Below are 26,133 nucleotides of genomic sequence, written 5' to 3'. Positions count from 1 at the left end.
TAACTCGCGAACCCGCTTATAACACAAGGTCAGGCATGGAACCCATTTTTTAAACCAGAAAATACCCCCAGAAATTGATCCTTATTTGTTGAACTTGAAGAAAATTGCAATCAAAATTGGTAACGGAAACTCTGATGTATCGCTCTTTTTATCGTCAAGAATGGTAGATAGGACCTGGAAATTTTAACACATAAACCCTTGCTGCCTTGATAAATCATCATACTTTACCTCCCTCATCTCCCAAATGCCTCGATTACGTGGCTGAGTTTACCTAGCTTGTATCCCAGGTGCAGAGTTTGAGTGGCAATATTTGTCTAGGCCTGTATCCCGCATGACTAGTTAAATCGGAGCAAACCATTCATTCATTCGAAGCCATTTTCTAATTATGCAGGCAGCTTAGCCAATAAAATTTTAACTTACATAGATAATGTGAACATTGCTGAACAAAGGGGTAAAAAATTGACTTTGACAGCAGCAGAAATAGTGAAAATATATAGATCTAAAAATGAAGTAAACTGACAAGAATCAGCCACTGGGAGCAGACTTTTACTTGACAGACGGAGAATTTTCAGGATTTTAAACTGACGAGATTGATAGTGCCATCGAAATAGCTACTGGAGATAACAGCGGATGAGAATGAGAATGTTGAAGAGGGTGGAGAAGCAGAAGAAGAAAATTAAAGAAGAAGCTGATCGATGGATCGTAAATGATAAAACACACATTGACAAGAGGCTATACACAGGACCAACACCAGGGCCAACAACGAATTTAGACCCTGATGAAAATGAATTTAATTTTTGAAGAATCATTAAATACATGTTTGGAAAATAAATGTTACTAGCATGAGTGTTCATAATTCAAGGTTTGTTAAGTGTTTTATTAGTTTTCAAATTTTCAGTGAGAATTCTAAGGAAGAAAAGTTGTACGGTAGTCCCCCTCTTGAATGGCCACCCTGACCAGCGGCCACTCGCTCCTTACGGCCATAATCCGTTGGCACCAACGAGTTTGTGTTCAAAAGTACCCCTCACAAAAGGCCACGTGGCTAACGCAACCAGCGGCCAGCATATTAGTGCAATAATATAAAATTTACCCCTCACAAGCGGCCGCATTTTATTTTGATATGTATCAAGAACCAGTATTTTATTCATAACGTGTGTTAAGTAATCCGATTTCTGTTTCCCGATGTCAGGTTTTCATTACTGAAAGAAGTGTTGGCTAAAGTACATGTACCAATAAGGTTAATATTATATCATTTATGCCTCATGAGAAGCCACATTTATTCCATAAAGCCGAGAAAGACTCAAATTTTATTCCATACAAAAGGGTAAGCACATGTAATCCAATTAGCCTTACTGCTGTGTTATTATAAGATGTTTGGTTTAGTCATTTTGATAATTGTTAAGATTACAATTATTGAACAGTAGTAACAGTTGAGATGTAGCAGCATCAATGTACAATACACAAGTCAGCAGGAAAATGGTTTGATAGTCTTTATGGCTTCCCTTAGTAAGATGTTCGCTTTGATACTACTGACAATAATTGTAAAAATTACAAATCCTAACGGCCGCGAGGTCAAATCTGCATGATGTTAAATGGTACATATCGAAGCCATTTTGGCTTTACTCACTTAGTGTAAAGAAATGTATAAAAACAATAGGGTACCAGACTGCGACTAACGAATCACGTGACAAGATCACTTCCTTTAAAAACACACGTCAATTTGTTTAGAAGCATACAAAATTGTTTTATCAGTATTGTAGTTGGCAACATGAATAACTTACTACAAAAAGATCAACATGTCATCGAGGAAAAGAAAATGTATCAGTTTAGAAGAGAAAGTGAAAGTAATTCAACTGACCAAGAGGTTCGGAGCGGGGGTTTGAGGATCCTTGCAGAAAACAAAAGTCGGAAAGACTCAGATAAATAATATCATGAAAGATAAGGAAACAATTCTGCAGAAGTGGGAAGGTGAAATGGACAGAGAATGGAAGATTGTTTGAGCCAGATGTTTGTATCCTGATTTGAATGACAAGAAAAAGCAACAATTTTGTCCATTTAATTGGGATATGACGACTTTACCGCAAGTACCAGATGGTTGCACAGATTTCAAGTGCGACACAATATTAAGTGTTCTGTCCTTAGTGGAGAATCACAGCTGATGTTAATAATGAAGTTGTTGAAGATTGGAACAAAAGACTAAACGATATATGATGGGGATATGACAGCAAGGATATTTTTAATTGTGACGAGACTGGTTTGTTTTTTAGACTGTTACCAATAGTGACAGATCATGTGATCTGTAACATAATTATAAAGACAGTTTTAAAACTATACCAATGGTTATTCATAACACTCTTTTGAAAATGATGAAACAGTTCATTTTTCATTTATTTCACAACATGTATGTGATATTTTAATGAAAAAATTAAATGTTTTAAAATTAAATGTACTTGCGACTTTCTTCATATGTATTTACTATTCACATTTGTCATCCCCTCTAGAAAGGCCACCCTCATTATAAGGCCACTTCCCTGCTGCAGTAGCGGTGGCCTTATAAGAGGGGGACTACTGTAGTTGTTGTGGGGTTTAACGCCACTTTTCAGCCCAAGATAGGCTATACATGGCAGCCAGTATTAACGGTGGGGGAAGAGCCCAGGAAAACCCCAGAAAGAACCACCAACCCACGAGAAGCTACTGGCAAGCTTTTTCACAAACCCGCATAGGCCGAACCTGAGACTCGAACCCACATAGACAGATGTGACATGGCAGTGATCCGTAATGTTGAGCACTTTAGATTTAGACCACTTGGCCACTCAGGGCCCCTAGGAAGAAAGGTAAGTAAAGAGCAAGGAAAATATGCCCATTTGTGTACAGTATTCACAGGATGTTAAGTTTACAAGAGAGATGACAAGTGGAATTTCTGTGTACATAAAATATAATTATTTCATGTGTTGATGGTGTTAATAACTCTGTGAGAATTCATAATGGATTTTACGGATTATTCATGGCAAGAGAAGCAAATTGGCAAGTACATCATTAGTTTTCACCTTCATGCAGGAGTTTTATTTCTGCATGTAGCATGAAATTTATACCATGATGTATTTAATTTTATTGAGTATTGCTGTGCCAAATTTCAGCTTAATTAAATGAATACAAATAAAATAATAACAAATTTACTGCAAGTAGCCCCCTCTATAAAAATCTGCAAGCTAAGTACTGTCAACAAGTCTCAGGGATACAGGCACTGGTAAGGCTAACACTGCTCTAGATGATCTTTGCAAGTATGCTGTTGGGGACTGCCAAGCAGTTTGTCTCAGGGCTTAATGTGTTAATCATTTTCTTTCTGAGCAACATTCCTAGTAACCACAATTAATGATATGTAAGGATATTTTGATAAATGAAAACGTTACTTATGCAGAGTGGAGGCAGTACTTTAATAAATAAATACAAATTAAATAAAACAAATTTTATTAATTGAAATTTGTGTTCTAGTTCTGTCTTTAAGTTCCTTTTAAGTGTAATCGTCATAAATGCAATGTGTCCTCTTGTAATTAAACAAAAAATGCATCAATCTACCATAACAGCTATGTCCACAAGTGTTTTACTGAGAACCCAATCAAGTGCCAACCATGTTTTAATAACTGACTTAATACAGAAGTATTTGTTGCATTGTTGCACCGAATTAATAGCTAGCCTACTTTGTACTTCACATTAATTATGTCTTCTGAATCAAATAAAGGAGGTGGAATAAAAGAAAAGTTAAAAGACATGAAAATCCTACAAACTTAAAATCTAGAGGCCTCAGTCATAAGTCGGGTGAACTCACTTCATCTGATCAATCGAACACTTATAAACGTTATTGTGTATGTAATATATCCTACCTTAAATTAACATACTCTTTCATAACTGATCAAAGATAACAAGGTAACCAAGCAAAATTAATACTCTGTCAAATAAAGAGCTAGATTTCACAGATACGGACCATTGTGAGCAAGCAAGTTTCTGAGAATTCTTAAACTGGCATGTAGAGATATCCTCAAGGATGATAACAGGTTTCATTATTACTTTAAAAAAAACACCACAACATCATTAAAAAATTGAGTTTCGATGTAGATGATTGTCTCACGAAATAAATGTCACATGTTTTTGTAAAAAAGGAATCTTGTTTAGTGGTGTATCAATAGTTAGTCTAGTTCCCTGCATTGTGGACTCCCTATTTGACAGGATACTAAGAAACACCACTACGGGAACCAGATGCATCAAGAAAACAAAAAGCAGTGACGTAATACACAGATTTTTCACATACACGTGTTGGTTCTTGAAACCAGTTGGAACAATCTTTCATATGTTGGATATTTTGAAAATAAATGTTATTTAAACAGAAAAGCAAATAACTTCATTAGAAAAAGTGCGCTATAAAAAATTATTATCAGTGCGATTGGAAAATGAGGATTCAGTCATTAAACAGCCCAGTTCCCTAATGCCGCTCCCCCTCCCCATAGTTTTCTCGATGACAAAGCGAATTTTTTCAATTTTTGGAGGTCCCTCGGTTACTCGCTCCTTGCTTATAGTTCGCTCTATGTCTGTGGACCCCATTGTGTGCGAGTTATCAAGGGAGAGGTGTACATCCATGTATCATTCCCGTTTGGGGTGCCAGATAGTCTATTGATCTTAGAACACTTGCCTTGACAAAATTTGTCAATCACTGTCATACAAACTGCCAGCCGAATAGAAAAATTTATCTACAGAAACTCACATTCTATACTACAATATATAAATTCTTGGTCAAATGAATAGGGAAATTGCCAAATCTCTGCTTGATATAATTCGTAAACTTCAGAATAGGGCAGTACACATTATTTTAGATGCAGCTAGTGATTTTTCATCAAAAACAGAACTACAATGGCTAACAGTATATGAAAGAATTGATTCTCAAAAGGCAGTTCTTTAAATAATCATGAAAAATTAAGCTCTTTCATGACTAAATCTCTCTTTGATAGACGCAATTTAGAATTTTGTAAATTTTTAATATGAACTCCTTGAGTAATCAGAGTACCCTGGCATATATTTTTTTTTCAAAATGCCTTCCCAACAGTGACATGTATAGTTAAATAGAACAGCCATGAAAAATAACAATTCATTCATACCTGAATCTTTGCTAAGCACAATTTGAATAACAGCTGCAAATAATTCTTTATATTCTTCATCTGAGAGTGACCTCATCAATAATTTCTGAAAATATAATCATAAAACTGCTGCAAGTAAAAGAGATTATGTATACATAACAGTGAAAACACAAGGTCAGCATTCTAAATGTATTCTTAATTTCCAATAATTCAAAAAGTAGCATTAACTGATTAGCTAGATGTGAAATAGCTTCAGGGCTGTTCCATTTAAACATACATGGTACCCAGGATGGCAATAAAAAATAAAAAAATATGCCAGGTACTCTAGTTACTCAGAGTTCATAAGAAAATGATGTGTATGTGTGTGATTAGGATGTTTAACGTAGCTTTAACAATTTTTCAGTCATATCGCTATGATGTCTGCAGTGTGGTGGTTTATAGTGATGTCTAGCACTGGGGCATCATGCTGCAGACATGTAGCATGATGTCCCACCAAGTCACATTATCCTAAACAAGGTTGACCAGTCCTAACACTAACCTCTTAATGCTGAGCGCCTAGTGAGGCAGCTGTTAGTACCATTTTTGTAAGTCTTTGGTATGACTTGGCTGGGGTTCGAACCCACGACCTCCTGCTTCTGAGGTGGACACTCTAACCACTAGGCCATCGGAATGGTAAGAAAATGACAGAAAGTTATACATTGCATACATGGTTGACTACCCTACATTAAAAGTGCCTCCCTGGGTATCAAGTATATTTTACTAGAACAGCCCTTAGCAACTTTGAATGCCATAAAAAAATTAAAAAAACAGTTAAGTTCCTAATTAGATTAAGTCTGACCAATTATTCTTCTAACTTTATAATCATTTTTCTCTTTCTTTTTAACAATTTCTAAGAAAGTGAACTGCATTATCATAACAAAGCTTACTTTCCTCCCTTCACCAGGAGGGTTCATTCTAGGATTCCTGCTGCATGGGTCAGCTGACTTGACATTCAATTTTAATAGTTCGATTTTGTATTAACAAGGGTCATTTTCTTAGTATACATGACTAAATTCAAACAAGGTGTTTATTTCTAAACAGGAATCCCTTCTTCAACTGGAGAACATATGAAGTAGATAACAAAGTAAATACGTTGCATTGAGGAAAATACCAGAGTCACTCGAGCCTGAAAATTTAAAGGAAAAGTGACCTACTGCTGATATGGATACGATACTCTCCTCGAGATGCATTCACATACCAGTTTTCATGTGTAAGTGAAATTGGACCAAAGACAATGAAATCAAACAGATAATGGAAACCACAACAGTTGCTCAAGATGGAAAATTTGTGTCCAGTGGCATAGTTTTGATTTGGTAGGATTACTCATCTTGATATGCATCCACATTGCAATTTTGATCAGTTTAGGTAAAATGGTAGAATTACTCACCTTGATATGCCTCCACATTGCATCGGTGAAATTTGGCAAAAACCACAACACTTAAAAGTAGGCCTGGGGTCAAGGTGGTCACCACCCAGGCCAGATTATTGGTTCAGTGCAAAGCCCTGGTGGTGGGTTGTGGGGGGGAGAGAACCCCATAAGTTAAAAAAGGAGTCATTCTGATTCTATATTTTGCATGAAATTTGTAACTGAACATTGCAAAACCGTGAGTCTTTAATATGATGCACACGTCCATTGGGTCATTATTACATAAATTTCTCATTATAATTTTTTAAGAAAAAAGGTGCATCCTCAATCACAACACATATTTTATCAGACAGTGAACCAGATAATTGCTGCTGATAAAATCCTGTTACATGTACATGTATTCAGAAATGCTCTAATACTAACAGTAAGCATCAAAAAAGAAACAAATGGATAACTCAAAATAATATAATCAGATATTCAACTTTTGTAAAATAAATACTGATAAAATGACGGTGCTTATGATTTTATTTTTTATTCAGTACAAATCTGTTGGAATTAAACTGGTTATTTCTTTCTTTCTTGTCTAAATGCCTGTACATCCAGTGTTCTCACCATGAAAGTCAGTCAGCATATAAAGATTGTATAAAGCTGTTGAAATAAACAACACATTTTCCTCCATAGAGGACCAGGAGTCGGGAGATGCAGTCATTTATTCTTTCAATACATCTGTAACTGTACTGAATTGGTGAGAAAACAAAATAATTGCAGTTTTCATCTGCAAACTTAGCATAGATAAAATTCCAATCATCCTGACTGACAACTACCAAGCCAAGATCATGCAACAAAACTATTTTTTCAAAAACATCTTTCTGTGAAGCAAGAAGGAGGGGAAATGCAGAAAACAAATGCAGAATGATATACACAGAGATGTAGTATTGGCCAAAGTGTCTCAAATAATTCAGTGCCCTCTATCCACTATCATTCCTATGAGGAAAATGTAGGAATTGAATAGCAGTGGAATATAATGACTGAGTTATTTGGGTTTCTGTAGAGTGAACTGAATTATGCAAAGAAGTATGAACTCATGATTCAGCAGAACACATTTGTGGAGCCTTGAGTGAATTGAATACCATATAAAACTTCTTTTTGTTAACTACACAGCAAATCTTAAGTTTAAAGTTTAGCATCCCTAAGCAAGGACCATTTTTTCCCCTCTAAACGCTTTTCAACCACTTTAACCCACTTACTCCTGTAAAAAACAACTCAACAGATTTGGAAGATTGACCTGTGGGGATATTCTGAAGACAGAATTTCTGTCATGTGATGGAGAACTTTCACCAATGAAATTGCAATCTTAATCAGTGTAGGTGATTCGGTAGGATTACTCACCTTGATATGCATCCACATTGCAATGTTGATGAGTGTAGGCAATTTGGTAGGATTACTCACCTTGATATGCATCCACATTGCAAAGTTAATCAGTGTAGGCGATTTGGAAGGATTACTCACTTTGATATGCATCCACATTGCAATCTTGATGAGTGTAGGCGATTTGGTAGGATTACTCACCTTGATATGCATCCACATTGCAATCTTGATGAGTGTAGGCGATTTGGTATGATTACTCACCTTGATATGCATCCTCATTGCAATGTTGATCAGTGCAGGTGAAATAGGGTCTAAGATAGTGATGATAGAGAAAAGATGATTACAAATAAGAAAAATACAGACCCATTACGGGGCTCATGCTACACTGGCTGAAAAGAATTTCCAGTAATCCATGACAAGTCTATTTCTTCTGAGCTTTGTTTTTAAACTGCTGAGTTACAAAAACATTTCTGAGGTTCATGAAAATCCAACATACCAAATCTGACAACAAAAAGAATTTTCTTACATGTTTGAGTTAACAAGTTCACAAGACTGTAGGTGCATGCCTTTTCCTTTGAACCTGATGTCATGGATAGAAGATCAATGAACTTGTCTTTGACAATCTCAATATATCTCTAAAAATAATCTATAATACTTTCTGGGAAGAATTCTTTTGTTGTTGAGGTGGCATCATTCAGGGTTTTCATCTGATAAATCTATCAACTGGGTTTGATAAAAATCCATTCATACTTGTTTACTTGTTTGTGTCCTCATGAGCTCAAGTAGTACAGCTAAATAATACCTTTCTGAGCATTGATTATCAAACTGTTCACTGGAATCTGAATGCAACTAATAAAAGTTCTGGTCAAAATTCAGTTGTGCATGCATAAGACGCTGTGATCATAAACTTAGTAAAGAACAGCATCAGTCCCATCATGGAAATCTTATTTATTTGTAGTCATTTGTTTATTACATTCTTACACAACAACCTCTCCACTTGACAATGAGACCATTAAATCTGGTTCTACAACATCAATAGTGCAGAAACGTTGGCGGCCTAATCTGCATCGTTTTCAATTAAAAAAGCAAATAAACACTGCAAAAATCATTTTTTTTAAATACCATGTCAAATCCACCAATATCAGATATACACTATTTTCACACAGAACCAGTGTTTTAGTTAAAAACATGTAAATACAATGATCCATTTAGAAGTAGACATGTACAGATTTTCAGCACGGTAATCAAGGTAGCCATCTGGGCATTTAAACCAGCAGCATTTTCATAAAGAAACAACTACATATTTCAGAAAATATGTAGTTTTTAGGTTTTTTATAATTTATTATTCATATGGCCAACTGCTGAGAAGCTAGTACAAGATTTTTTAAAATGCAGAAGATCTCACTTGCATGGTTTTGATTTAGGACCAACAACATTGTTTAACTCAAAACTCCATTCCAATATGATCACCTCTTCATGAGAAGTAGTGATATGATTTTCGTGATAGCCACCATAGCGATCAAGTCTGAGGTTTGATCAGTTCCATTATTTTTTGGGGCAAACTAGATATTAGTCTTCTAGTGTAAACCCCTTATCTACATGACCATCTGTTCTAAAAAGCACTTATAGCAAGATTTTCAAGTTGGCTACCATGGAAGCCACAATGGAGGTTTGATGAACACAGCTGTCATTTGGGATGAACAAAGTATCATAAGAAGTCTTCTAGTGAAAACCCATGTCTATAGGACAAGTAAATGAGTAGATATAACAAATGGTTTAAGACGACTACTATGGTGACCATATTTTGCACAATTTTCATATAGTGCAAGCTAAATATTAAAAGATCTCTTTTTATTTTCAAACACATGTCCATATGACTAATCAATTAGAAGTAGCAATAACAAGATTTTCCAAGATGACTATCATGGTAGTCATGCTAGATTACTGAGGGGCTCCATTTTCATTTCAGACGTACTAGACCTCTTAAAGCATCTTTAATGAAAACACCTTGTCAATATGACCATCTGTAGAAAATGAAATTGCAATGACAAAATTCTTAAGATCCATTTTCTGGCTACACTGACTGTCAGAATGTCACTATTTTTATTTAGGCCTTACTAGACATCATAAGAAGTCTTTTAGTGAAATTCCTATGGCAATATTACCATCTGCTAAACAGAAGCAGTAACAACAAAATTTCAAAACAGCAGTCATGGTGCCCTAAGACAAATGTGTGTGTTTCGTGGCAATCCTCCCTCTAGTACATGAGTGGCAACAACAAATTTTGTACCAAAGAGCAATATATAGACAACAGGCCACTGCATACTAGCTTTTCTGACTAGTAGACCCTTAAAACTCACTTTGGCATTAATATATAGTCACACTGACCTAGTGTTGATCTGTTTGAGTTAATCTCATTCTGCATCTAAATTCCTATTTTCATGAGTAAAGGTGATGTGGCCCAAGATACTGAGGATATGATGAAAATGCAAAAGTCACTAAAGTGTAAAACTTAAATAAAACTGGCACAACACTGGTATAATGGTTGAGTTACCTTAGTTAAGATCTAATTACATCCCAATTTTCATGAATTAAAAGAAAGCAATTAAAGAGAAATAGAGAGCAGTCTGATAAAGAATAACTGCAAAAAGGCATTCCAAATTGTGAAAGACCTCACCAGACAGAAGCAACCAAGAGTCAGTACCATTCAAGACAAAAATGGAAAATGCCTCACAGAAGCGAGTGACATTGCAGAAAGATGGACTAAGTATTGCAAAGAATAACCATCAGTCCACAGGAGACCCAGAGGTGCTTTAAGTTCCAAACTCCTCAAATAATGATGATTTCCCCATTCTCAAAGAAGAGGTGGAGTCAGCAATAAGAGCACTGAAGAATGGGAAGGCAGCTGGAGTAGACAACATCCCAGCTGAACTTATCAAGAATGGAGGGGAATCAGTGATAGAGCTACTAACAAAAATCTACAACAAGATCTGGCAGACAGGTGAATGGCCAACACAGTGGACCCAGTCACTGATTATAACACTCCCCATAAAAGGCAATCTCCAGTTGTGACAAAATTACAGAATTATTAGTTTGATCAGCCATGCTAGTAAGGTGATGCTGAAGATCATCTTGAACAGACTGAAACCACAAGCAGAAGAAATAATTGCTGAAGAACAGGCCGGGTTTCAGAGTGGAACAAGCACAACAGGACAAATATTCAATCTCAGGGTTCTGTGTGAAAAGTACTCACAACATCAACAAGACATCTATCATGTGTTCATAGATTTCAAAAAAGCCTTTGACAGAGTGTGGCATGAGGCATTGTGGGCCACAATGAAGAAGTACAACATGGGTCAAAAGTTGATCGATACCATCAAACAGATGTACGCCAAGGCTACTAGTGCAGTAATTGCCCAAGGCTCTGTGGGGGACTGGTTCCAGAGTATGTCAAGGCTGTCTCCTGATACCCACACTTTTCAACATCTACTTAGAGTGCATCATGAGCGAAGCCCTGGAAAACCACTATGGGACAGTCAGCATTGGAGGGCGTAACATCACCAATCTCCGTTTTGCAGACGACATTGATGGGCTGGCAGGTAGTGAAGACGAGCTTGTCACCTTAGTGAAGAACCTGGATGAAACATCTTCCAGATTTGACGTGGAGTTAAGCGCTGAGAAGACAAAGCTGATGACAAATAGTGGCAAACAAATCTCAGCCAAGATTAAAGTTAGAGGACAGGAACTGGAAACACTGAGCCAGTTCAAATATCTTGGTTCCATAATCACCAAAGTGGGATCAAAAGCAGAAATTTTGTCAAGAGCAGCACAAACAATGGCAGCTATGTCAAAGCTAAGACCCATCTGGAAAGACAAGAATATCTGTCTGAAAACTAAAATCAGACTATTGTGAGCACTAGTCATCTCAGTCTTTTTGTATTCATGTGAAGCCTGGACACTGACAGCAGAATTACAACAAAGAATCCAGGCACTTGAAATGAGATGCTACAGAACCACCCTTGGCATCTCCTACATGGACCACATCACAAATGAAGAAGTGCGTGACACCATCAGGCGCAAAGTAGGCCAATATGAAGACCTCCTCACCACCATCAAAAAGAGAAAGCTGAAATGGTATGGCCATGTCACTAAAGCCAACAGTCTATCCACAACAGTTCTGCAGGGCAGCATCCAGGGTGGCAGAAGGAGAGGTAGACAGAGAAAAAAATGGACTGACATCATCACAGAATGGACCAGGAAAAGTTTTGCAGAGACATAGGCATTGGCACATGATCGAGACAAGTGGAGGGAACTGGTAAAATGTTCAGCAGCACAGCGCCTCAACGACCACTCTAGGTCAAGAGACTGATGATGATGATGATGATGAATTAAAGAGTTCACAAACATGGGCTGCATAGTACTTACACTCTATACTTAGTGTACTATATTTATGCAAAATAAGTATGAATTCTCGAAATAAACTATGAACAAATTCTGCTTTATTCATCTTTTTTAACATACCTCCTTCTTCCTGATCACATTTTAGCCAGAGGTCCATTGTTATTTGATTCCCATGTATTTTATTTGAGGGATACGAGTGATTAATGGTTTCATCTTTAACACTGATACAAGTGATCCAACAAAGGGATGCATTCCATATTAACAACTTGAATGTTTGATGAATGTTCATATAAAACATAGATTAAGAACATAATTAAAATATATTTACAATACTATTATATATTTACAAATGAATGCCCAAAATAGAGGTTAAAAATTCAGTACAGAGATGGATTACTTGTAGATCATTAATGATCCATTTGTAATTATACATTTCCACTTATTGCAAAATGTAATATCAAGACAAAACCGTTATTCATCCTTAATAAGCTGAAGTTTGAGCATCTGTCTGATTATTTTGGTAACTGATGCAGTGGCCTTTGGTTTCTGACAACAATCCAAGCATTTAACTGTTTAACAGTTGGTTTTGGATAACAGGCAATGCCAGTACCTCTTTGTTCTCTATCATTACTTGACATCAATTATTGATTGTATGATCTTCAGTGGATTGAGAACCACAAGAAATTAAGCCCTTTCTCCTCTCTGGACATATATAACTATCATTAAGTGAACTCTTACCCATTCTTTTATTGATTAAATCATGCAACAGTGATAAAATAAAACCTGAACAATCACATAGGTTCTTTCAATTATAATTGATAACATGTTAAATAGTATGCATTATGAAACTGCTCATTTGTGTAAATTTGTTGTAGTATTTAAAAGATGTATTAAAGAAATTATTTTAAAAGAGATATTTCTTTATTCTTTTTATGTGTCTTTCTCTATTATTATATCTCTATCATTAATTTTCTTTACACTTCTGATATCCTTATAAACAGCCATATATTTTTTATCTCATCTGTCGATTATTGCCTTCAAACAGGTGCCAACTGGAATAAACAGCATTTAAATAATCCTGCATAAGCATGTGGTTCTTGAGACAATGGATATAATTAAAACAAGAATGAATTGTTTAATCAGAGTTATCAACTGACCATAGAATATAAAGGTACCCTTGTGCATGAGGAAGATAACAATTCTCAGGTAACTGAACAAAACAGATTACAACTGCACTGATCCACCCTCTGCAAATGCATTTAATAGTCTAAATTGACTTGTATATGGATGAGGAATGGAAAAATGACAAAATTAGTAACTCTGACTTATACTCCACAACGACTCATAGACCTAAAAATATGGTAATAGTCTTATTATTTCGTCATCGCAATTGCGTTGACAAAAATTAACATCAACATAACCTTTTATTTATTTAAAAGCACAGGTCACTATCATGACTAATTACTGAAATCTCAAGCAGTCATGAATCATCTGTTTCACTGATTATCAAATGCATTCTTCAACATCTTATAACTATTTAAAACTTCTAATGTTTGAAGCCAGGAAAGGTCTGCTGGTTTCTGCTATTTCCAATAACTGTTAACCAGGTACAAATCTAAGATTTTTTTACCTTTTAATACTATATAATATATAACATGGTTGACTTACTGGCTTTTTTTCTTTCTTTGATTTCTTGGATACAATGTCCAAAACCTTGAATGAATTATCTGGCTTGTTTGATACCTCATCTGACTTCAAAGATGGATCATATGGCTTCTTAGACACAACACCTGCTATTTTTGATTCATCGTCTGTCTTTCCAAATGTATCATGTGTCTTAGGATCTGTTATTTTGAGCTGAAAATTCATACCAAAAAAAATTTATTGATTGATTTACTGTCAGATCAAAAGAACCAAAATGTATCTAGGGCATATCCAATCAAGAGATGCTATGAGCTTGCTCATCAGTAATCCTTGTATCAATGAATAATACATTCTTTATGAGTAAAATATGTCAATCATATTGCATCTTCCTATCAGCCAATGCATACCTGTACACAGTCTGTAACAATTATGGTCCAGTAAGAATAAATACTGTACATCAATTCATCCAGTTCCAGAACCTTGAATTTGTTCAACATTTTAGTTATGCCATAGCAACTCATTAGTTTTCCTCATCAATTACCAGCATATTTCTTTTCATCTCTGCTGCCAATTTTCACCTACAGTTTAATCTACCAGTTTCTTGTTATTCTTGTATTTTATAAAAGAGAAAACAAATTTTGGAGTAAATTATGTTTCTCCAAGCATACATGCCCAATCACATTAACAACAGGAATATAAGCCTGCTGCCTCCTGAATCCAGCCTTACAAAAATTTATCTTTTGTCTCTATGATACAGACAATAGACAACAACTCTTGCCCATTACCTCCCCTTGCCACCACTTGGTGTTGCCAGTTTTTAGCTGAGCAAACTACCAACAAGAATGCTCACATTGTAGGGTAGTTGGGAGGTTCTTCATGTAATGTGATTAGGCAAGTATTATCCAAGAAACATAATTCACTAAAAAATTAGCTTTTTCCTCTGAATATATTCTCCAATCTCATTAATATTGGAGGAATAGGTAATATGTGGAGGAAATACTGAGCACTGTACCTATACCTTGGGTATCCTTCTAGGGATTGGATTCCCTACAAGAACCATAACTCAAGTTTGATGTTTTGTATGGCACATAAAGTGTGTACAAACTGCTGTGTCCAATGCCAGCCAATTTCACAGTGGTCTGGGGAAAATGAGTAGCCAGTCCATCTGGCCAGTTGGATTTTTAGGTCAATTTAGCAAGTTTAATTTACAGATTTTATATTTTATGATTTAAAAAGAAAGATTACAAAGTGAAAAATAAAAAATAGCTTCTGATGACCACACATGAATTAGGGTGATATGAAAAGATAAATAACTTATTTAATTTGCATTCACTTGATGCCTGTAAAGACTCTTCTGCATCTATGTGATGTCTGATGACATGCTACTTCGGACTCCCAACATCAACATAATGAGGTATTTAAATACCTGGAAGCCACCAGAGGCTAAAAAAAAAAAAACACAGCCAAGAAAAATAATTAAATGAAAAGCAAACTATCAAACAAAAATTAAAGCAGGGTTACAGAATTCACTTGGACTATAGTAACTGGATGCATGCTGTGACCAAGACAATGCTGTTACGGCTTATTCAGCTCAGCATTGAGACTGATATCGGAGACTGTATCTCAGTAATTTTTCATGAAAGCATCTAACAATGTAGCAAAAGGTTCCAAATTCATTCCATGCACAAATCATTTCAACACCATTTGTATTAACATTTTGAGCAGAATATTCATTCAATACATCCTAAAAAAGATTGGTCTGTATATACATGATCTATCATGTTGCCTCTGGAGTTTCGGAAAAGTTCATTTGTGAATAAAGAGTTATTGGAGCCATTATGTACCACATATAAGCAAATAGGGTCTACTCATTAGACAAATTATATCACCAACGTACCTTAAATAAATATGTTAATTAGTTTAATAACATGAAGATAAAGCAGATGATGTCTGAATTAGGTAAATTTATCCACATTTCAAAAGGCTGATGTTAAAATTCATGAGCTACAGACACAGATATCATTCATGATGCTGAGCTGATCAAACTAGAACTGATCAGCTGCATTCTCCTAATGTGAATGCATTTGATCCAGTACTAGTCCAATCCATTGCTGTAATATCTGACACACAATCTATACATGATATATAACTGGCTCAAGTTTCATGAAAATACTCAGTGCATAAAACAGAGTGAGAATCTTAGCAATCCCCAAAAAATTCAGCAAGATCCCTGCCACGACTAAGTACAAATAGATTTCAAACGATACTGACTACTAAAATTGTCACTGATTTAATTGGGCATTACACTTAGAGTATCTTTGGAACAGAAATACTATCACGAATAGCACCTTCTTTTCTTTCCTTGGCTTCTTAGGTGCATCATCTTGCTTCCTTAATGCATCAGCTGGTACCTCAGACAGATCTTTTATAGCCATATTTGATCCAATAGTCTAGATTGAAACAAAAGTGCAAGAAATTCTTTGAAACCAGTTACATGTATACTACAAACATACGCATTAACTATGGACTACTTTGTGACCAAGGCTGGAATTCTTTAAAACATGCAAGACTCAGTATGAGATCCATTAATTCTTAACTTACTGAAGATAATTTCAAGAAAATTACAGTTCTGGTAGTTTGCTCTTTTAAAATATCAGTGCAAACTTTGAAAGCTTATAACTGAATGTAAGCATGATATTGTGATACTGAATTTCAAGTAAAAAATATAGAATCTTTTAAATGGGAAGTTTTATGAATTCCAGGCCATCCCTGTGCACAACTAAAGCGTGTATCTGCTCTGGATTTTCTGACATAACAGTATCACTAAATTATCAAACAGTAGTGATACAATGACAGTATGTTGATACAATACCGTTAGAGATGACAGGTGAAATGTCCAAAGCATTACAGAGGACTAAAAAGATATTCTCAACTGAAATCTGAGACTTTAGAAGTTCTCAACAGCAAAGAATTAAAACTAACTACAATTTGTTTTTTCAGCTTCATGGTGAGCATGCATATCTTGCACTATGAAGTGTAAACACTGAATTTCATGGTTTCTTCCAACCGCTCAAATGGCCAAATTGGTTAGACAGACATGCCTACCCCAGAAAATGCTTTTGAGGGATGCCAACACCAAAAATGAGGGACAGAGAATGAAAATGAGGAACATAAGTATGTTAGCATGTATAAACATAATAAATTCTCTCAAAACATCATTAAATACCAGTAATGCATATTTATAATAAATATTTATGTATAAAACCCAGTACCCACCTATTTACAATACATACAAATATACAAAATTCAACTCCAGGACTAATCAATTCATCCTAAGGGACCTGAAGCTAAACAAAACAAACTTTTGACTTCAAAGTAATTTCAAAAGATAACACTGTTTGTGAAATGATACACAAGAAAAATATAGTATCTTAGATAATTTAATAGAAGATAAAACTTTCAGAATGAATCAAATTTGTCTATGGTGACAATGGTGCATACACACATATTGTATCTAAACATGGCATCCTGAGTTACACATTTCTTCTGTGAAAATATTGACGTAATTTCTTTCTCCAGTGGCTAATTTGTTTTAGAAATACACTGGTGCTGATTTTTACCATTAATAATGCACACAATTCTGCATGAATAAATCTATTATCCAAATCTGCAGGTATTTTGTGAAGAACTATAAAAAAAAACATCATGATTGAAAAAAATGATCAAGTTCTGTTCTTGACAGATCTGAAAAATGTTCAAGAAGCTTATAAAGATCCCATTATACCAGCATACATTGAAACAAACTGTCCCCCATTTGCTGTGCACATAAAATCTCTCTGCTGGTTGCCCAGCACTCGACTTTTCAAAACAGAGACATTAATGTACAACAAACTTAAAACAGACCAGAAACCAATGGAGATATAGAATAATAATAAAAGCACTACAGAAGAAACCTTTATTCTGAAGTATCATCTGTGACCGTAATGCCAATATTTAAATATTGGCATTTCTTCTAGGAGCTGAATTCCCATGACCCTGTATGCAGAATTTTCGCGGTAATTCGGTTACTTTCAGGATGTGACATCATAGTAGCGAATCCAGCATCCCAAGTCGGAGTTACCAGAGTAAAAGACAATGTCGTTTTGTGTTGCTTATGGGTGTAATAGCACATTAAGAAAAGCCTGTGGACAACATTTTTTTTTCTTTTCCAAAAGATAAAGGCAAACAGAAAGTATGGATACATTATTACAAGTGAGTCAATTTCAAAGCAACACCATACAGCACTCTATGTTTGTTACATTTCTCAAAGGAATGTTATGAGAGGTATCCTAAAAATATGGCAGCTCTAGGATACACAAAAGTTAGGCCTAGAGTAAACATTGGCACTGTTCCAGACATACCGTTGGATATTTTAATTCCTGGGAATAGTGTTAAATGTGTTACGAAAACAGACAGAAGGCTGAAAAAGTGACCACAAAATGCAACAATCATATCACAGAGCTTTTATCTACAACAGCAGTGATAAAAATAATCTGATAGCCCCTCTGATTTTAGTTCGGGCCCATCCTGTATTCAAAGTTAGGTGCCAGTCGGGCTTGAAACAAAAATTATTTGCCTGAGTTAACTTTGATCGCGCTGGTGAAATGAATAATGTATTTTCAAGATGTTGACATACATGCCTTAACACGGCACAATCTAAATCAAATCCCCACTGTCCTAGGTAAAATTGAAATCTGATTTTAATCAAAATGGAAGCTTTGCTAAAATTAAGATTCTAAACCTGTCATGTTTCGAGAAAACAGTTTTCAGTAATCTTACATGTAGTATGTATAAACAGTAATCTGTAATGATTGGAACTGATGTAAAATTATCCCTTGGGCAGTTTAAATAGCAGCGATTAAAAGAAAAGAGGTCAAAGTTTCACATTAACTGGTTGACAATAGAAATTGGGAGGAGAAGACTATTTCTCCAACCCCCTTGCCCCAATGTGCGAGTGCCCACGGGACGTGCCATTTCTCCCTGTGATACGCCCTATTATTCCCCCAGGACAAGCCCCTTTTTCATATTCTGGTCAGCTCTGGCTAAACTGCAAAATAACTAAAGTTTTTATTTAAGCATGCAAACAATAAAGCCAGTGTGACTAATTAACAGTTAATCCTGATCCTTGCATTTATCTTGTGAAAAGGACTGCCCTTCGGACATACTTCAAAGAAACCATGTTCGACAGTGTGTGTATGTAAGCAGCAGCAATTGATTGCCAAAAAAACGATGCCTGTTTTGTTGTAACTTACGATGCCAAGGACTTCTCTTAAACAGATCAAATCTGCAGTCACAAGTTACCATACATGTAGCAACTGTTTTTCCCACGTTTTATGCCCCACCTTATTTCCCTAGGTTTAAGTCTTAATGCATGTAACACTGTTTACTGAATAAAATATTTATTCTGAATTAGTTCTTCAGGGGCACATATACTGCATGTTATATTTTGTTTTATTCCTTGTTTTAAATTAATCATGGTAATTAAACTTTACATATGTGGTAGAGAAATGTCAGGTGTTAACTGGCCGAGTTTCTTTGGCAGAAATGGAGATGCGATTTTGTTTGCAGAGAAAATTTCACAGCATTCATGGTGATCATTCATTTAAGCTAACTGATGACAATTTTGTTCTTATATTTATTTTTTTACTATAGTATTGTTGTAATTGTTTAAAAACATCTGAAATTTACGTGAATAATGCTTAATCTTAACGTTCTATTTACTAAGAAGAAAAAAAAATGTCATGTGATATTAATTATTTCGTCCAGTGCTGGATTTAGACGTGTGTGTGTGATTTGGATTTTTAACAATTTTCCAGTCATATCGCTACGATGTCTGCAGTGTGGCAGTTTAGACATAGCGAGGCCCTAAGCTATGGGAAGCTGCAGAGGCCCTATTTGGTATAAAAGCAAATTGAGTGGCCCCTTCAGGCTGTGAGTTCAGACAGTGAGTCCCTAAGCTGTAGCTTGTTTAGCATATGCCTAAATCTGGCACAGATTTCATCACTACAATATTCACGTGATAAAATAGGATATGGCATCTGTTGATTACATATATCTATTTATGTATGATGGGGGGGGGGGGGCGGGGTTCTACTGAGAAATGAAAATTGACAGACAATGTAATAATCATGACTTCTCTGCGAAAAATTGGGAGATATTACAAGATAGGGAGGTAGATGAGGAAATATCCCAAAAATCGGGAGATTTTCCTCCCGGCTTGAGAGTTGACAGGTATGAACTGTCTGGGCTTGTGGAATTTCAGTCAGGGCTTGAGTTTATTTAATTCACCAGCCTGGGGCCTGTGCCTAAAAACAATTTCTCTGAGCACTGACCAGCACAGTATATAAACTATTATATCAGACAGCAGATTCAACTTTTGAAAAATTTAGATGTTAGCAGTACCAAAAAATACTGCCAATTCAAATATTATTACTTTTTCATTCCACTATTCCCATTAAGAAATGCTTATTATGGTATGCAGTGTTTATCTATTTCATGAAGGTATTCTTTACACTGTACTTGTATATGCAGTTATTTGGATTTTAATGATTTGAAAATGAAATGGTAAATCAAACAATACCTCAAAATGAAGTGTCTGTCAATGTTGTTTACCATGTGTATTTACTAACAAGTATAATGTTTCCATTTATTTGTGGAAATCAGAACAACCTGTATTTGTATTAATATTTGTGTTTTGCTGTATCAGCACTGCGTTGATGCAATAAATTTTGATTTAATTTGTATTCTCCTTTTCCATAAGTTAGATTTTATTCCCATGTGATATTTCCAAAGTTTTCTGCCAGTGCATGTTGCCATTGGTTTGTAAAGGCAACAATCACTTTGTTTTCAAGTTATGTCTTTTTGATCATGCCACAAATGTAATACTTCTTCAGTGCCAAGTAGAGTTCCTGTATATGCTAGACTTTAATTCCTGAGCTTGCAAAGGCAATACCTTCTTTGTTTTCCCTCATGACAACCTTTTAATGAGCCGCAAGTCTGATACTTGCTCAGTGCCAACTTACGAATGGTGGTTATTTTGAACTCCCTGTGATCTTGCTGTGCAACTGACACAAGATCAGTTGCATCTTTTAAATATTTACCTCATGCAAGCCCCTTTGGATGCCTCTACCCCATTTTCATGAATGCGCAAGTGGATGCCTCAACCCGATTTGCATGGAAGTGTGTTTGGATGCCTCTGCACCATCCACATAGAAGCATGTTTGGATGCCTACTGTAAACATCAGCCATTTTGAGCTGGTTTTTGTAGCGCCACCTTTGAGGAAAACCTATTACATACTACAGGACCATTACATCAGATAACATAGCTGCTATTTACAATCTAGTTGAAATCTGCTATTTAAAGTAACTGGGTCAGATTCTCCACTCTCCAAAATGGAGGCCATGGAATTCATTCAGTTTGGATGATTAGAATTATGATAATAAAAGTTTCAATAAGTCAGATAAAGGCTCTGATGTTCATGTAGGCAACACTCATTTTCGATAATTTGTCAAACACAGATTATTTGGTGATGTAAATGTAGACAAAGAACAATTAGATTTTGAGGATTAGAACCATCTGCTACAGTTGGTCACACAGCTTCCCTGGCTTGATGGTGAATGATTTCTGTCAAGATTTTATACAACAATACAGATCAGATTTTACTCTTAAATCCTCCTTCAGATAACAGATGTCTACTAAAAATGTGAAACAGTTCAAACTGATGTTGAAATTAACATATACTACACTGCTACAAATTTAACATGCAGGACTAAGCATATCAAGTCAAATAGGTAGCAAGTGTTATATTTTTAGTGCATTGCTCTATGTGACTTTGGTACATGTAGATCAACTGCCTACACAGCAACCAACTCAAAGAATTAAAGGATTAATAGATTTCACCAACTGTATGATCAAAGTGCTGCTTACAGAACTCCAGTTTAGTCTTTACATAAGCACTCGCATATGACAATGAAACTGAGTCTGATGATATTTACAATGACTAGACAACGATGATTTACAATGATTAGGATGGAGGATTTCAGAACTTTATCAGACAATGAGGATGAATCACAAAAATGTGGACTTAACTTTCATCCTTTATTTATAAGACATGTGGAATTAATATATTATGGGATATTGTGAATCGGATCATTCTGAACTATTTTTATACTGGTATGTGACCTATACATTCATTGATTTGTCATATAAAGGGATATAAAATGTCAAGGATTATGGATTGTAATGGATTTTATTACATAATAATAAACAAACTTAAGTTGTCAATTTGTAGGTGACATATTCCACTCAGTACATGTAATATACTTGCATTTTACACTGGTATTTTTCCTGTGTGTGTGTGTGTGTGTGTCCGTGTCCAGTTTGACTTGTTTATTTTTTCCAAAGTGCAACTCTGACTAACTGATGATAAGTCACCCCTTCAGACATTTTTGACTTGCAAAATACACGATGACTTATAGGAGGGTCAAAGAGACGGTCCTTTTTAGTTCCAAAATCTGGGGTGGATTTATGACAGGTGAGTCAACTTATAATCAAGTATATATTGTACTTCTCATGATAATGTAGCAATGAATTTTCATAACTGCAGTTGTAACACAAAGAAATGGTCTTCAGTGCAAACGTTAAATGCCGAGTAAACCAAATGAAACAATGCGACAAAAAAAATTAAGTGCATCTTGCCTATTTTTCAAAAATGAGACAATACATTTATTTCTTATCCAAAACCATCTTTTCCTCAATATACTTCACTTTAGTTTCATATAATCCTCTCATCAGAACATGTCTGCAGGATTATAGTTAAAATATTCAATGCAGATCCAAAACAACAGATTCTGAGAGAAGCTACAGTCAGTACTCTAAAATGACAAGAATATTTAACTAAATATATAACAAATTGTGCACACTGAATATTACCCACAAAAATTCCAATCTTAAATTTGTGGTTAGAGCAATTTTTTCATCAATGTGGTCAATATTAGCCCTGGTAGTTCTGTGTTGTTTTGCTTGGCATTAAAACAAGTGCTGATATGTTTCTAACTGCTCCAACTGTGAATGCTAAATTGTTTCAGAACAATACAAACTTTTTGGGCAAAATCCAAATAACAGCTTCAGAACTATTATTTATAAACAGATTGAAATGAAATTGTAAAAAGTGATGCATTTATGCATGCAGATTGCTAACACTAAATATGTCAGTGCAACTGATCTGTGTTCATGGTTACTATAGCAACCAAATAGAGAAAAAGGGTGGAAAAGTATTTTTTTGACCAAAAAAATCAAATTTAGTGTATACTTTTCCATCAAATATAGTTATTCTGAATGTGTACATGGACAGTTAAATTCTTCTGCATATCACTGATCCTCAGTTCATTACTTTTAGGCCTATGCTGGAATTAAAACTTTACTTTTAAAGATGTCTCTACATTTCAGTATGTTACAATATTGAGATGATGCAATATTTATGTAGTCATTATTCACAAATTTTCTCCATATAAAATATATTTCTCTTCACTTCTAGTTCATTGATGAGTAAACAATATTAATGATATTGAAAATGATAAATAATTTTAGATTTACTCTGGTTGCCATAGCAACCAAAAAGTACTGTTAGTGTTTAAAAGGTTTAAAAGACTTTTTAAAATAATACCGTTGGCAGAATCTTTTATTCAACTAAATACAGCATTCATTTTTCAAAGTACTCAATGTTATCAAGCTGTTTTGATTATGAATATAAAATATTCATTATTATAATTTAGAAAAACTATATTAGTCATGTTTTAGAGGGAAGAGAATACTGTTTATGCAATTATGTCAAACTAATTGAAAACTAGTTTTCTCATTTGAAAATTGTTGAAAGGCAGATGTCTTAAAGATTTTTTATGTAAACACCTCTGTAAGCAATTACTGTTACTTGCAAGAATAAATTTGATGAATACAAGTATTTCAATACATGTGTAATAACTGACACAAAATCCCTCTGCATGTTTGTCATCGATGGCACTGGATTATATTTTTTTCATCACATCATGCAAAATGAAACAAATATAAAATTTTCTGTCAAAACAAAAAAAAAATACTGTTGAAAAAGTTAGTATTTCATTCATGGATTTATCAACTTTTATGATTATTTTTAGACTCGTACGACATAATTTTATTTTTGCCAGCTTCACTGCTAAATCTTATTATGAATGTATTAACTTTTCTTTACTATTTATTAACATGCAAACTGAATGCATATTAATAATATAGGATACATTATATCTTGGATTTTTTTTATAGCTAAATCTGAATAATTTTAATGTATTATCATCAGGTTGAGAAATATTTATTCTGATGTGTTAACATTCTACCTCTTCTCTCAATTTCTTTTTCTTCTTCTTTTCTTTTTCACTGTCATCATTATCTACAGGTTTTATTTTCTTGGCCTTTGCTTTCTCTGATTTCTGAATTAAATAAAAAGAAAAACAAACTTATGAAATGCTATGAGATTCTGAAATGATTTTGAAAAAAAGCATTATATTAACACATTCAGGCTCTTAAACAAGACGTCAAACAAAAAATACACTGACTAAACATTCTTTTTAATCAACCACCTGTCCTACACAGCCATTCTCAAGTTCCATCTATAACAGATGAGGAAGCCTTAGCATTTATTGTCAATCTTTGTCTTCTTGATTTAGACACATTAATTTAGAGCCAAAATATCATAAAATCATACAAAACATTCACATATACAGATTTTCAATATAACAAAATCATGAAAAAAAAATCAAATGTATCATCAAGAAACTTCACAGCAATGGTTTTTAGTCACATGCGTAAAGAGATGTCAGGACTCATTATTTTATTTTCACCTGAGCTTCAACTTCTGTCATCAGGTTAAACTTTAATACTTTATTTGTATATCCCACATTAACTCAACAACCTCACAAAGTAAATGAACCATCCCATGCCTCGAAATTTGGCATAATAGTTATAGGTCAACATAATCATGCATTTCTTGGTGGTATTTAATGCAATATATTGATGACTCAATCCTATCAGAAACTTCCACATTTAAGTTATCTGTAAATCACGTCAGATTTTATGTCATGGATTTTAGCACTAACACCATACAACCAAATCAAAAAATTGAAAGGATCAACATTAAGCACTAAGGCACACTGAACTATATAAACAATAACTTTAAAAGAAATGAACCTGTTTTGGCAGACAAGTGCTTGGAAAGGCCACTTTTTCCACTTTCCAGATCTGAACAATTTACAAAGGAGTCTAGAATTATACAAATAGTCTTTAGCCATCCAATATAATACTTCCTAGTAATGTTGCAATCGTCTACAACCAAACATTTCTAACCCTTAAAACAAAGCATTTAAACTCTATTTTCAAGGATAATCTTTTCATCAGCATAAAAGAAATCCAAAGAATAAAACTCCATAAATATTATCTGGCACATAATTTTGATCTTATTGGGGTTTGAAATAGTATTTACTTTTCTTTCTTCAAACTTATAAAAATACTATATATCTAGCCTAAGCTAATGACCAACCACGATATGGAGGACATAAATAGAACTGCAGATAAATGCATCAATATACAAAGTTTCATCAGCATTGGTGAAAACAATGTTTGATTACTCTAGATATAACAGGATTAAAGGTACAAAGGCTGAAAATACACAAGTCACTACGATCTGATTTTGATATAGTTGAGTTACTCTCCCTGAAATACATCTACATCACAAATACTGGTGAAACTGGGTCCAAGATAGTGAATGTTTAACAAATGTACAGCTGAAAATACAAGTCAGGCAAGCAGACAAATATTAGGTCATAGTGTCCTAGTTTTTATATTGTTGATTTGCTCTCCTTGATATACAACATTTGTTTTAATTGGTTTATTGTGGATGAATACACCTTCAAAAATCAACGGAAATAGCTTATGCAAAGCTGGCAAGGATGGTCTTTTGACTGCAAGAGGTAAATAAGAGCTTGAAGTTTGTTCTGACTCCTAAAAGAATTAATTTTTTACAGCTAAAAAAAATAACTGTGTGCAAAAAAAGTCAGGAATCATTAAAACACTAATTTCCGAGGAAATTGGGATTTATCATATATATGCATGCTATAAGCCAA

General features: G+C 34.7%; 1 protein-coding gene across 3 annotated transcripts in view; it reads right to left on the bottom strand.

The window, feature by feature from the left end:
* Positions 1 to 26,133, bottom strand: part of LOC149782009 (uncharacterized) — a 158,920-nt gene that overhangs the window by 90,047 nt on the left and 42,740 nt on the right. For all 3 annotated transcript variants that reach the window (XM_089933411.1, XM_089933413.1, XM_089933412.1), the window contains exons 5-8: positions 24,352 to 24,444; positions 16,293 to 16,394; positions 13,969 to 14,157; positions 5,148 to 5,232 (exon numbers count right to left, since the gene is read on the bottom strand). In XM_089933411.1, coding sequence (XP_089789537.1) covers positions 5,148 to 5,232; positions 13,969 to 14,157; positions 16,293 to 16,394; positions 24,352 to 24,444 — 469 coding nt within the window. The remainder of the gene's footprint in view (positions 1 to 5,147; positions 5,233 to 13,968; positions 14,158 to 16,292; positions 16,395 to 24,351; positions 24,445 to 26,133) is intronic.

This window comes from Sinohyriopsis cumingii, chromosome 15 (assembly GCF_028554795.1).
Source record: "Sinohyriopsis cumingii isolate HCF-2022 chromosome 15, ASM2855479v2, whole genome shotgun sequence".
Classification (NCBI taxonomy): domain Eukaryota; kingdom Metazoa; phylum Mollusca; class Bivalvia; order Unionida; family Unionidae; genus Sinohyriopsis; species Sinohyriopsis cumingii.
This window is presented reverse-complemented; position numbering and strand designations above follow the sequence as displayed.